Source organism: Bombina bombina, unplaced genomic scaffold (assembly GCF_027579735.1).
Source record: "Bombina bombina isolate aBomBom1 unplaced genomic scaffold, aBomBom1.pri scaffold_866, whole genome shotgun sequence".
NCBI lineage: Eukaryota > Metazoa > Chordata > Amphibia > Anura > Bombinatoridae > Bombina > Bombina bombina.
The window spans coordinates 58,211-73,338 of NW_026512550.1; the positions used below are offsets into that span (position 1 = coordinate 58,211).

At 35.5% G+C, this 15,128-nt stretch overlaps 1 protein-coding gene across 1 annotated transcript in view; it reads left to right on the forward strand.

The window, feature by feature from the left end:
* Positions 1-255: 255 nt before the first annotated feature.
* The window catches only part of MRPS23 (mitochondrial ribosomal protein S23), a 51,617-nt gene continuing 36,744 nt past the window's right edge, over positions 256-15,128 (forward strand). Inside the window, exons 1-2 of the mRNA XM_053697016.1 lie at positions 256-284; positions 4,956-5,132. Coding sequence (XP_053552991.1) covers positions 256-284; positions 4,956-5,132 — 206 coding nt within the window. The remainder of the gene's footprint in view (positions 285-4,955; positions 5,133-15,128) is intronic.

Here is a 15,128-nt window from a genome sequence, read left to right on the forward strand (position 1 = left end):
ACCAAGGACTATGTGGATGAATGTCAAAGACAACTAAGAGATAAAAAACAATACAGTGTTTTACACTTTAACCCTACTGAAATCTACAAAGATAAATTGTTTCAAATTTTAATGAAAGCGAAAGATGAAGGCATAATAAACCAAAGAGAATTTGATTTTCTATTTGTTAAATTTCCAAAAACTGCAACATTTTACTGCATACCAAAAATCCACAAAAATAAACTGCCACCACCAGGTCGCCCCATTATATCGGGCATGGGCTCTCTAACTGAGAAAATTTCACAGTATGTGGATTTTTGCCTTAGACCTAATTTACTAAATCTCCCCTCATATATTAAAGACACACTAGATGTATTGAAAAAACTCAATGATATAAGTATATCTGCAAACACTCTATTGGTTGCAATTGATGTTGAGTCACTTTACTCAAGCATCCCCCATGATAAAGGGGTAGAGGCAATAAAATACTTTCTAATTCAAAGAGGTTCAGAATATGACAAACATACAAATTTTGTGTTGGAACTGTTATCTTTTATTTTAAAGCATAATTATTTTATGTTTGGAAACAAATGTTATCAACAAAACTTAGGAACAGCAATGGGGACTTGCTGTGCACCCACATTTGCTTGCCTCTACTTAGGAAAATGGGAATTTGATCAAATTCTTAATAGTGCTGAGATAAATGACTCCATTTCTTTATGGCTAAGATTCATCGATGACGTGTTCCTCCTATGGGAGGACACAGAGAAGAAATTGATAGAATTTATGCAAAAACTAAACAATAACAATTGGAACTTAAAATTCACTTACACTTACAGTAAAAATGAGATCACATTTCTTGATTTACGCATCATCAATGACAATAATAGCCTCAAAACAGCAACATTTCGCAAAGACACTGCAGGAAACTCATTACTTTCATTTGATAGTCACCATCCTAAAAAACTGATACAAAATATACCCTATGGCCAATTTTTAAGACACAAAAGAAACTGCTCAGATATTGAACAATTTAAAATTGAAGCAGGTAATCTAAATAAAAGATTCAAAGCAAGAGGCTATACACAACAATGTCTAAAAAAAGCATTCAATAAGACTAAAAGTAAGGACAGGGATGATCTATTATATGAAAAAGCAGATGACACAACGGAATCATCCTTAATTCGATTTATAGGAACATACAATCATAAATGGCAGAATATCCGTTCAATTTTAAATAAACACTGGCACATTTTGTGGATTGATAAATCAATAGGCAAATTTGTAGGAGAATCCCCACTTATGACTCCAAAAAGAGCACCAAATTTAAAAGACTTTCTAGTTCAGAGCCACTTTGAGAATAAAAATAAAAATACAGGAAACTGGTTAACTGATAAAAAGAATGGGAATTTTAAATGCTCACACTGCTCAGTCTGCGCAAATATGCTGGTAGGAAAAAGCTTCTGTGATAAATTTGGGTCCTTTCATACAATAAAGGGACGTATAACTTGCAAAAGTGAAGGAGTAGTGTATATGGTTTGCTGCAACTGCCCCCAATATTACATAGGTAAAACCTATAGGGAGCTCAAAGAAAGGATAAAAGAACATAAAAGAGACATTAAAAATAAATGCACAAAAACCAGCAGTGTAGCACGTCACTTTGCAGAGTGCCACAATAGCGACAAGAGACAGTTAAAATTTAGAGGCCTAGAAATAGTAGACTTGAAAGGTAGAGGAGGAAATTTAGATAAAATTCTACTGTGTAAAGAAAGCAAATGGATCTATAATCTAAAAAGTCTAAAACCAGAGGGCCTAAATGAAGAGCTAAATTTTGGCTCATTTTTAGGAGACTGAAGCAATATATACAGAACCATAATACTAAGGTATTTAATCCAGCTGCCCATAAGATTTAAAGTAATTCCGTTAATAAGAAAATCTAATACAAAATGGGTGTTGTGGACTCTGCACAGTATGAACAGATATAATATTGTATATAGAAAATGTGTGATTTTAAGAAAAAGGTTAAAGCATAACAAGATAAACATTTATAATTGTCTGACATTTCACCTGTACGGCTAAAACACACTATGTACCTGAAAAAGCCAATCAAAGGCGGAGCATACTGTTTAAAGGCTATGGAGAGCAATCTCCAATTACACACAGCCGGAAGAAGCCCGAATGGACCCCGGGTGAAACGCGCGTAGCTGCAAAGTTTGTTTGTTTGGAGCGGTGCAGCAGCGGTGCACCGTCCAAAAAGCTGACCTCCTAACGAAAGTATATTCCAGTGCAAGTCAAGGCGTGCAGATGCACAGAAAGAGCCAAGCAAGCACGGAGTTGAAAGGAAAGGTGATATCCCCGAAACCGGTTTGAAAAAAGAAAAATTGGAAACAACGAGCAGGTAGATATGAAACCATGACACGTCACTGACGGAACAACCAAGGAAGCAGGTACCTGTCTTATAATATCCCCACACGCAACACAGAACTGTCAAAGCAAGTCTAATGTGGTATTGAAAAATTGCCACTTTTTTCTGCTACTAATGATACAGTTATAATCTGCATTGGGTGCACGAAGATACAAGTTTAAAAACCTACAGTGTCAGTGTTACATAACTAATGGTGCTGTCCCTGCATTAACGTTGTTTTCCATCATTGGGATTACAAATGTGCCAACAATTAGGCATTCATAAAAATACCAATATTGGTCAATGAATGGACTAGCTCATTAATTTCCACCTAACAACCCGGGTTGTGGACTTTGAACTTTCTACATATTTAGGGGTCTTGCTTATGTATTATTGTTATGCAGACATCAATATATAAATCTTTAAAAACGCACTTTCAAATAGTATGTGTATTATTTATTCTTTAATCTTTCATTGTTTATAAGCATATATATTTTTCCAGAAATAGTTGGGTGCTAGATAAATAAGGGTCTGAGTTCTCTTGTTTATATGTATACTAATTAAATACCCTTATCTGTGCACTATACTGAGAAATGTGGTCCTATATAGGACACATGATATTTTATCTCAGTATATTAAACTGTGAAATTTACTAAACTAGTGGTGCTGGCACAAAATTACAAATATATATATGTGTATATATATATATATATATATATATATATATGTGTATATATATATATATATATATATATATATATATATATATGTGTATATATATATATATATATATATATGTGTATATATATATATGTGTATATATATATATATATATATTTGTTTTTTAAATCTGTTGAGGTTTTAAAGTGTACATAACATCAAAAAGGTAAGGTTACAAGGCAGATAGGAGTTAACCTAGTGATGTAACATTATTTCCAAAACATGAGTAGACTATTTACATAACATTCTAGAGTAATATATCTTATATGGTATAGAAGACGTAACAGTTCAGGCTATTAGAAGCGTTGTTAATAGGTTACCATACAGTCAATATCAACCCTTACTGGTAAGTGTCTGGTCTATTTCCCTTTGTACTTGGCAGCTACTGTAGGACTATAAAAAATAAAAGTATTTGGAAATAAGATTACTGCTTAATACGTAGCTGATTAATATACAGGGAATTGGTATATAGTAGTAGTATTGTATAGGCATATTCATGGGAGATGGGGAATATGGTTATAAAATTATCATGGTACATCTAAAATAGTAATTTGGGGAGAAAAAGCTATAGGATATATTTTCCTTTTATTTACTTCCGTAAACTTCAATGTGTGTGTGTGTGGGGGGGGGGGGGGTTTCCAGTATTTGTGGTGTCCAGCTTAGGGGTATCTGTTATATTCATCTTAGGGCTTCTAAAATATATAAAAGGCTGCTTTTGGACCTCGTATAAAAGCATAATATAACTAGTCATTTATAGAGAATAAACACAATGTGTCCCAAACTATATAGTGTCTTGTCAAACTTTATAGTCTCTAAGGGAAAGCTGGTATATAGGGAATGTAAAAAACGTTGAAAAGAGTGAGGCCAAGCTGTATACATATACATATACAAATACTTATCTAGGGATCAATAGAGTTAAAGGGACAGTATATGCCAATTTTCATATAACTGCATGTAATAGACACTACTACAAAGAATAATGTGCACAGATACTGATTTAAAAATCCGGTATAAAACTGTTTAAAAACTTACTTAGAAGCTTCCAGTTTAGCTCTGTTTAAAAGGCTACTGGAACACCCACTGCAAGTGGGAAATATCAGATAACCCTCCCCTTTCCTTTGGGTATGAAAATACCCTTTACACAAACAGAAGCAAGCTGGAGTAGGTATATGTCAGTATTCTCCTAAAACTTTGGGGCTTGGTTAGGAGTCTGAAAATCAGAGCAAAGTTATTTTAACATAAGCAAAACTATCCATTTAAAAAAAAAAAAACTGTATGGGCTCTATAAATGGATCATCTACAAAACATTTATGCAGAAAAATCTAGTGTATAATGTCCCTTTTAAATGCTGAGTGCCATTAGTGTCTTGATACTCAGTCCCGCTGTCCCGGTCGCAGACAGCAGAAAAATTAATACCGCCCTGTAGGGCAAACAATATATGCATAAGTAAAGTATATACCTACTATTTTAAGATTTATCCATAAATACTGTATATGTGTGTGTGTATATATGTAAAATTGGAGTCAATATTTCAAAGTTAGCCCTTAAAAATTGAATTGTGTCCTGTCCCTTCAGCTGTAGGCTCCCCCCCCTTCCACATAATTTTATATTTTTAACTACAATTTTTTTATTTTAATATTGAGGTTGTCACACTGGTTTGAAACTTGCAGCCAGCCAAAATATTTTTAGTCAGTTTAAAAAAAAATATATATATATATATATATATATATATATATATATATATATAATTACTTTAAATCAACTTAGAATTGGTTTATTTATTAAAATTTGTTGTTTTTAACATCATATTGTTTGTTAATTCTTCTTTATTTTTTATAATTGTAACCTACAGAGTAAGAGATCTGTTACGTGCAGGGGTTATAAAGCAGAATGAGAAACCTGTTTGGTACGATGTATATGCTGCTTTCCCTCCAAAACGAGAGCCGTTATATGAAATTCCTGTATGGCGCAGTTTGAAATCTCCTGACAACATACCTGAAATTCTGTACAAAGAGGATGCCATCCGAGCGTAAGTCATTTGGTAGCTCGGCTCACATCAATGGGACAAACTATTCTACATTGTGTATACCCTCACTTAATTTAATACATTTTTCATAAAAGGCACATTTACATGTGTTATGGTTACAATCTTACTAGAAAATTTGAGTCCTCTTCTTCAAAGATGAATCAACAAACCTGAAGTACCTTTTTGCTCCCAAAGCAACAATTATGTAATATAACTGCAACATAACATAAGTTATTTATACAGGTTGCATATTTAATCAAGCAATGCAGTTTATTAGAGATATTAATACAAATCGTGACCCTTTATCGCTAAAGATTACATGAAAGCTAAAATGATAAAAATGTATAAGATTGAAAGAGAAGGTATAACAAAATATATACATTTCTTTCTTGTAAGTGGCAAGAGTCCATGAGCTAGTGACGTATGGGATAAACAGTCCTACTAGGAGGGGGCAAAGTTTCCCAAACCTCAAAATGCCTATAAATACACCTCCCACCTCACTCATACCTTAGTTTTACAAATTTTGCCTCTCATGGAGGTGGTGAAGTAAGTTGTTCTTGATTTTCTTCTGTAATAGGAACTTCTAAGCATATTGAAGCCCAGTTCCTCTCAAAGTACAGTGTGATGGGATGTGAAGGGAGTATTGCCTGATGACGCCATGTTTTCACCTATGGCAACTCTATTCTCAGGCTCTTTCTAAATCGGTCGCAGGGATTCAGCTGCTGCCTCCCTTTACAGATCAACATTATACTCCTCTACCGTTACCTCTGCTGATATGTTTCTGTACTGGTTTGGCTGTCTGCTATATGTGGATGGGTGTCTTCTGGTAAGTATATATCATTTTTTTAAGACACTCTCCGCTATGTTTGGCACTTTATTTTATAAAAGTTTTAAATGTGTATTGTATATTATTTGACATAAGTCAGGTCTGTTATTTCCCTTTGCAGTCTAACAGTTTCAGCATGTAAATTATGTTTATGGTAGTTTTTAGGCTTACCTGGGGTTCCAGTTAGTTGTAACTTGGAGTCAGTTTTTTTCTTTTACATTTTTGTGGGCTTAGGCTCGTGATGACGCAGAATGCTTCTTTTTATTGCGTAATCTTTGGCGCAAAGTCGCGTCTGTCGTGACGGGTGTTGCGTCGTTTCTTGCGTCTTTCTTGACGTGAGTTCTTTTGGCGCAAAGTCATTTCATTTGTTAAGCTTTAGTGGCAAAAGTTTTTTTTCCTCTGCATTTGCGTCATCTTTGCATTGTTCTTGGCGCCAACATTTGTTATATTAAGTCTCTCCCTCATTTGCTCTCTGCTCTCATTTGATTCATAGAGGGCTAGGTTGCTTGCTTTTGATTTTACTTTTGTATAAAAAAAATTATCATAAGCAAACTGCTATTTTGAGGAAATTGGATATTTTGTTTAAATGTTATTTTTTCTTTTTTGTTACATTTTGCAAGATGTCTCAGACTGATCCTGCCTCTGATGTTACTGTAGGCACTAAGCTGCCTGAACATAGTTCTACCAAAGCTAAGCATGTATGTTGTAAATGAGCTGATCTTACTTCTTCAGCTCAAATATGTGGCACTTGTTCTGAAAAATTATTACATGCTGATATTGTTTCTATAACTACAAATACATCTACTGTTAATCCTTTACAGTCTAATGTGCATGATATTCCTGTAGATGAATTATATTGCTGCAGCCATAGGGAAGGCTATGACTGCTATTCCGCCTTCAAATAAACGTAAATGGTCTCTCTTAACTTCTCATAAATCTGATGAAGTTTGTATTGATCAACAGAGTACTGAAGTATCTTCTGCTGATGATTTCTCTGGCTTAGAGGATCTTACTTCAGAGACTAAATTTGATAAATCTACTTTTCTTTTTAGGATGGAATATATTTGTTCTTTATTAAAGGAAGTATTGTTTACTTTGGGCATTAAGGAATCTAGTCCTCTTGATAAGAAGAATAGCAAACATTTGAATTCTGTTTTTAAAACTTCTGAGGTTACTCCTGACCTTTTTCCTATTCCAGATGCTATCTCTCATATGTTTACTAAATAATGGTCTAAGCTTGGTGCTTCTTTTAACCCTTTTTCTAGGTTTAAAAAGCTATATCTTACCTGTGGCTAATTTAGATTTTTGGGAAAAAGTCCCTAAGGTTGATGGGGCTATTTCTACTCTTGCCAAACGTACTACTATTCCTATGGAAAATAGTACTTCCTTTAAAGGGACACTGAACCCAAAATTTTTCTTTCGTGACTCAGAGCATGAAATTTTAAGCAACTTTCTAATTTACTCCTATTATCAAATGTTCTTCATTCTCTTGGTATCTTTATTTGAAATGCAAGAATGTAAGTTTAGATGCCGGCCCATTTTTGGTGAACAACCTGAGTTGTCCTTGCTGATTGGTGGATAAATTCATCCACCAATAAAAAAGTGCTATCCAGAGTTCTGAACCCAAAAAAAGCTTAGATGCCTTCTTTTTCAAATAAAGATAGCAAGAGCACGAAGAAAAATTGATAATAGGAGTAAATTAGAAAGTTGCTTAAAATTGCATGCTCTATCTGAATCCTGAACGAAAAAAATTGGGTTTAGTGCCCCTTTAAGGATCCTTTAAATAGGAAGATTGAATCTTATCTTACAAAAGCATATTTACATACTGGTTATATTCTTAGACCTGATATATCTATGGCTGATGTTGCTGCTGCTTCAACTTTTTGGTTGGACAGTTAAGCTCAACAGTTAACAGATCCTAAATGGTCTAGCATTGTTCTTTTACTTCAACATGCTAATCATTTCATTTGTGATGCTATATTTGATGTCATTAAGATTGATATTAAATCTATGTCTTTAGCTATTCTTACTAGAAGAGCTTTATGGCTTAAATCTTGGAATGCTGATATGGTGTCTAAATCGAGATTACTATCTTTATCATTTCAGGGTAGTAATTTATTTGGTTCTTAATTGGATTCTATTATCTCTACTATCACCGGGGGAAAGGGAGTTTTTCTGCCCCAAGATAAGAAATCTAAGGGTAAATTTTTAAAGCTCCCAATCGTTTTCGTTCCTTTCATCAGAATAGAGAACAAAAGACCTCTCCTTCCCCTAAGGCCTCTGGCTCTAATTGGAGACCATCTCTGAATTGGAATAAATCCAAGCCTCAAGAAACCAAATCCAGTCCCTAAGACTGCATGAAGGTGTGGCCCTCAAACCAGTTCAACTGGTGGGGGGCAGACTGAAATTATTTCAACACATTTGGACAGTATCTGTTCAAAATCATTGGATTCAGAATATTGTTTCTCAAGGGTATCGAATTGGTTTCAGAATAAGACCTCCCATGGGAAGATTCTTTCTTTTTCATGTTCCAACAAACCCTGTGAAGGCTCAGGCTTTTTCGAAAGTGTGTTTCAGACCTAGAGCTTTCAGGGGTGATTGTTCTAGTTCCTCTGCAGGAATGGGGTTTGGGTTTTTATTCAAATATATTAATTGTCCCAAAGAAAGAAGATTCGTTCTGACCAATTCTGGATCTGAAATTTTTAAATTGTTTTGTAAGAGTCCCAACTTTCAAGATGGTGACTATAAGGACTATTCTGCCTTTTGTTCAGCAAGGGCATTTCATGTCCACAATAGACTTACAGGGCACTTCTCTTCACATTCCAATTCATCCAGACCACTATCGGTTTCTGAGATTCTCTTTTCTAGACAAGCATTACAAATGTGTCGCTCTTCCGTTTGGCCTAGCGACAGCTCCAAGATTCTTTTCGAAGGTTCTCAGTGCCCTTCGTTCTGTAATCAGAGAGCAGGGTATTGTGGCGTTTCCTTATTTGGATGATATCTTAGTACTAGCTCAATCTTTTCATTTAGCAGAATCTCACACAAAGCAACTAGTGTGGTTTCTTCAAAAACATGCTTGTAGGATCAATTTACAAAAGAGTTTCTTGATTCCTCAGACAAGGGTCACCTTTTTAGGTTTTCAGATAGATTCAGTGTCCATGACTCTTTCTCTGACAGACAAGAGATAAATGAAGTTAGTTTTAGCTTGTCTAAACCTTCAGTCTCTATCATTCCCTTCAGTGGGTATGTGCATGGAAGTTTTAGGTCTTATGACTGCAGCATCGGACGCAATCCCCTTTGCTCGTTTTCATATGATGCCTCTACAGCTTTGCATGTTGAACCAATGGTGCAGTGATTATACTCGTATATCACAACTGATATACTTAAATCCCAACACAACTCTCTCTGACTTAGTGGTTAGACCATCACCTTATTGTTCAAGGTGCCTCATTTGTTCGTCCTACCTGGACTGTGATCACAACAGATGAAAGTCTCACAGGTTGGGGAGCTGACTGGGGGTCTCTGACAGCAGAAGAGGTTTTGTATCCTCATGAGGCGAGGTTACCAATCAATATTTTAGAACTCTGTGCCTTTTTTTAGAGCTCTTGGCCTCTATTGAAGAGAGAAATTTACATTCGTTTTCAAACGGACAATATCACAACAGTGGCATATGTCAATCATCAAGGAGGGACTCCTTCAGCAATGAAGGAAGTATCTTGGATGGAATCCAACTCTTGTCAAATTTCTACGATTCATATCCCAGGTGTAGAAAATTGAGAAGCGGATTATCTCAGCCGTCAGACGTTATATCCGGGGGAGTGGTCTCTCCATCCAGATGTGTTTATTCATTTTGTACAGATGTGGGGTCTTCCAGAAATGGATCTGATGGCCTCCCGTCTAAACAAGAAGCTTCCCAGATACCTTTCCAGGTCGAGGGATCCTCAGGCGGAGATGGTGGATGCCTTAGCAGTTCCTTGGTTTTACCAACCTGCTTATATTGTTCCACCTCTGGTTCCTCTTTCAAGGGTGATCTCCAAGATCATAATGGAACAATCTCATGTGTTTCTCTCTTTTTTTTTTTATATCCAACAATGCAGACATACTTAAGACATGATATCATACAACACAGGGTAAAGAAAGAGGATTGGTACATTAAACAAGATACAAATTGAGATATTTAGGATTTCAGTAAAGCTATGTTCATATAACAATCATGTAACATTTCAAATCTTCATTATGACCCTGCTAGATGCCCTAACTATCTACATTGTTGGGGTGTTTTCCTTTTAATTATTTCATAAACACATACATTTTAACCAAGATTCAATAAGTATAACCATATGGCAGATAGTCGTTTCTTATCTAGCCATAGTCATAAAAACCACAACAAAAGAAAATAGAGATAAATAATACACAAGAACCATGGGATGGGGAGGGAAACTCTCCCCAAAGCGCCATAGACTCGATTGGGCTTCCAGACGAAAATTAACTTTACATTCCCCATTGGTTCCTTTAAAAATTATAATACAACTTTTATAACTTTAACAAATTAACTCAATGCTTCCTGGTTTCCTATATTCCCTTTGAAAGTTGAAGATGGATAATACCATTTTATGTCAAGATTTTCCAATTTATGTCTTTGCGCGTATACAAAATGTGTTATCCTCATTTAAATCAAATAGTCACCTTCAACTTTCTTAATCCAACCATCTTCATACCAATCTAGAGATCAAACTCCTTATATATCATCTGTATATCATTTGAACCGTCTAAGCCCTATTTGAAACAAATAATGTCCCTCATTTGCTCTTTTTACTTGTGAGTCTCCTATTATTACCAAATGAGTGGCCTTATATTGGATTCTTTAATTATTAGGATTAACTTACATTTTCCTCTGCTCCGGAGGGGGGAATGGGGGGACCCTTCTGTTTCCCCCCCCCCCTCTCTAGTTCACCTTTTAAGACTATTCCTCTGAAAACCCCAATCTCAGGAGTACCCCCTTGTCTAGTTGATGTTGTACCCAAGTAGATGTTTTAGAATTTGAAACTGCCTGTTTTTGCACTTCCAGAGGGAGTGAGCTAATATATCCTTTCCATTTGTTGAAAAATCGAGCTATCTGTTTAGAGTTAGTGTTCCTCAAATTTATTTGTTCAACCACCATCTGGTATTGTATATCCTTAAGGAAATCTATGAATCTCAAACTTTTCTGTCCTTTCCAGTTCCTTAAAGGACCAGTCAACACAGTAGATTTGCATAAGCAACAAATGCAAGATAACAAGACAATGCAATAGCTCTTAGTCTGAACTTCAAATGAGTAGTAGATTTTTCTTCTGACAATTTTAAAAGTTATGTCTTTTCCACTCCCCCTGTACCATGTGACAGCCATCAGCCAATCACAAATGCATACACGTACCATGTGACAGCCATCAGCCATTCACAGATGCATACACACTTATTCTTGCACATGCACAGTAGGAGCTGGTGACTCAAAAAGTTTAAATATAAAAAGACTGTGCATATTTTGTTAATGGAAGTTAATTGGAAAGTTGTTTAAAATGGCATGCTCTATCTGAATAATGAAAGTTTCATTTTGATTGAGTGTCCCTTTAAGATTAAGTTCCTCCCAGTCAAAATAAGTAAATTAATAAGCCTATTATTGGGGGAGGCCCTTGTATATTTACATAAAAAGAAAACCTGGAGTGGATCCAGTTTAATGTTTGACCCCATTATCTTACTTCCCCAAAAATTTACTTTCTGCCAAAATTGATATGCTTTTGGGCAAGCCCAAATGCAGTGCATTAAGTCTGCATTTCTTAGTCTGCATTTTGGGCATTTCGCTTTATCCTGATTCAACTTTGCTATTCTAGCTGGTTACCCTGTTTAACATTTTCATGTGGGCTTCTCTTTGACTGTGCATAGTCGTTGCTTTGGAGTCTAACACTATACTCTGAGAAATTGTGTCACTATCCACATTGATCTTTTCTTTTGACAATTTTATTAGTATCTCTGTCATATTTCCCCCCCCATAGCCTTCAACATAGCATCATAAGTTTGAGAGATGGTGTTCACCCCCTCCTGGTATTTTCTTACCATTACCCTTAGTTCCTTTGAATCTAGTTCCGGGCCCGTATCTTACCTTAATTTTTCTACCCAGTGCCTAACCTGTAAATAGGCATAGAAACTCGAAGGGGGGAGATTGTATTGTCGAGATAATACCTCAAAAGATCGAAGTGTTAAGTTTTTTCCGTCACATATCTGGGACACATACTTTACTACCCTCTCAGCCCAGACCGAGAATATTGAGGCGCCCAGCCCAGGAAGAAAACGTGGATTACCTATCAAGGGTAAAAAAATCAGATTTCCGATGATCAACCTTGAGCTCACTACAAATTTTTTTTGCCATGCCTGTATAATTTGTTTAAATGTGAACATTTGATTAATTGTGTCAGGGAGTTTATTTGCAGTTTGGTGTAAAATTGCTTTTAGACTGAAAGGTAATATTAAGCTAGATTCCATCTCGTAAAATGAGACTAACTCTTTTTCAGATATCTAGTCCAAAGCATATTTACATAAAGCTGCATAATTATATAGTTTCACATTTTGGTCAAGCTAGTCCACCAAATTGTTTGGGCAGTGTTAACTTAACTAATGAGATACGTGGTTTCTTACCCTGCCAGATAAACGGATTAAAGCTCCTATGAAGAAAGATTATATCTTTTTTATATAGAAGAAGCGGAAGATTCTGTAAAAAAATATAAAAAATATATTAATTTAGGGAAGAGAACAGTCTTAACTAACATGATTCGAGCAGTAATCAATGGTAGATTACTCCAGCTCTGTAACTTCAGGTCCAACCCATTAATACATTGTTTAAAGTTTAAATTATACCATAAACTTGGATTATTACTTAATGTAATACCTAAATATGTTATCTGTGTGGTTTCGCTAAAAGGGTGTATTATCGGATCAGATGGTTTATATATCCATAAGATCTCCAATTTTCCGTAGTTAATTTTGTAGCCTGAAAATGAACTAAACATATTGCATATCCTTAGAAGTTGAGGAATATAATCAGCTGTATTACTAAGAAAAAATAATAGATCATCTGCAAAAAGAGAGAGAACCATTTTGTGTTTTCCTATAGATATACCCTGTAGTTCTTGTATTAGATATATAGCTAACGGTTCAAGGGATATGTTAAAAAGAAATGGAGATAGCGGTCACCCTTGACGGGTGCCTCGCCTAAGAACAAATCTATTGGTGGCTCCCCTGTTTACTATAACAGATGAGGTTGGTTCTTTATAGAGTTGTTTAATAAATTGTTGAAAGACTCCAATAAAACCAAATCCCTCCAGGGAGGTGAAAAGGTGGTCCCATGTGATGGAGTCGAACGCTTTTTCCGCGTCTATTGTAAGAATGGCGAGATCTGGCTTAGAGTGGTATCCTTTTTTTTTTTCTGGTTTATTCCAGAAATGATCAAGCACCAATTGAACCTTACGTAAATTCTTTACTGGGTTTCTACCTGTCATAAAACCTGTCTGATCTGTATGAATAATATACCCTAGAGAAGATTTCAATCTGTTAGCTAAAATAGCCGTGAGGATCTTATAGTCCTGATTTAGTAAGGAAATTGGCCTGTATGATGTGGGGAGTTCTGGATCTTTACCTTTCTTGGGAATTAATACTATATTAGATGCTGCGAAAAGTGCTGATTGAGGTTTATTGCTCATGTAATAATCATTAAATAAGTTACATAAAATAATAGGGATCTGGTCAACAAGTAATTTGTAGAATTCTACGGGTATCGAGTCCGGTCCAGGTGTTTTGCCTAATTTTAATTTATATATTGTTTTAGTTACTTCTTCTACTATAATAGGTTCATTTAATCTTTGTAAGTCAGCCCTCACAATTTGGGGTAAAGCTACCCTCTGCCAAAACTGATCTTTAAGCTCACTATCAATTTGATTGGCTGCATACAATTCCTTAAAATTTTTGAAAAAGGCTTCCCTGATCTCTGCTGGGTCTGTCACTCTTGTGTTATTAACTTTTAGAGCCGCAATGTAGTTTTTTTGCTGTCTAATTTTAACAATCCTTGCTAAATATTTAGCAGAAATACCCTGCACCCCTGAGAATATAGCTTTAACTTTCTGTTCTTCGGAGATTGAGAATTGTTTTAGAAATAAATCATAAACCAATTTACTACCTTTATTCCATAAATCAACGGTGGGATTACTGAGATATTTCCTGTAGTCATTTCTAAGAGTGTTGGAGAGCTGCTCTTCACTTTTTCTCCGAATTGCACATATTTTTACAAGGTAAGCTTGGATCTCCCCCCTAAAAACTGCCTTGGCAGTCTCCCAAAATATTTCTGGTTTATCTAAATATCCAGCATTATCTCCCTGAAATTGTTTCCATCTGTTTTGGATCCATGATTTGAAACAAACATTATTGATCAAGTGCTGGGGAAAAAACAGCCTACCCTTACCTGTTGAGTGGTTATCCCTAAGGCCTATCTCTAATGTGATCACTGCGTGATCTGAAACCACAATATCTTGGATAGCTGTCTGAATTTCCATCTTTAACATATGTTTTGCTATTTAAAAAAAAAAAACAATTCTTGCAAAGGATTTATATACACTAGAGCTACATGTATATTCCCTACGATCAGGGTTCTGTGCTCACCATATATCCTGCAGAGCTAATTTCTGGCAGAATCTATGAAGAATATCTGATTCTCTAGACTTCCTGGGGCCATGACTAAGTTTGGATCTATCTAAAATATGAGAAAAGGCCATATTGAAATCACCTGCGACCACTATGTTTTTCCCACTATGTAAAAATAATTTTAAACTAATATCTTCCAAGAATTTTTTATCCACCACATTCGGACCATAAACATTACAAAAGACAAAGGTATCCCCGTTAATTTCGACTTCTATAATTTGGAATCTTCCATCAGAATCATTAATTACTGAGATTATTTTGTATTTTAACTGTTTATGAAATAAAATAGCTAGACCCCTTTTAGATTTATCGTACGGGGGGGGGGGGGACACCACTTCTCCCACCCACTTACATTTGAGCTTAATGGCCTCCTGAGGTTTAAGATGTGTCTCCTGAATAAATACTATGTGGTCTTTTGGATCCTAAGTGTTTGATCAATAACTTCCTTT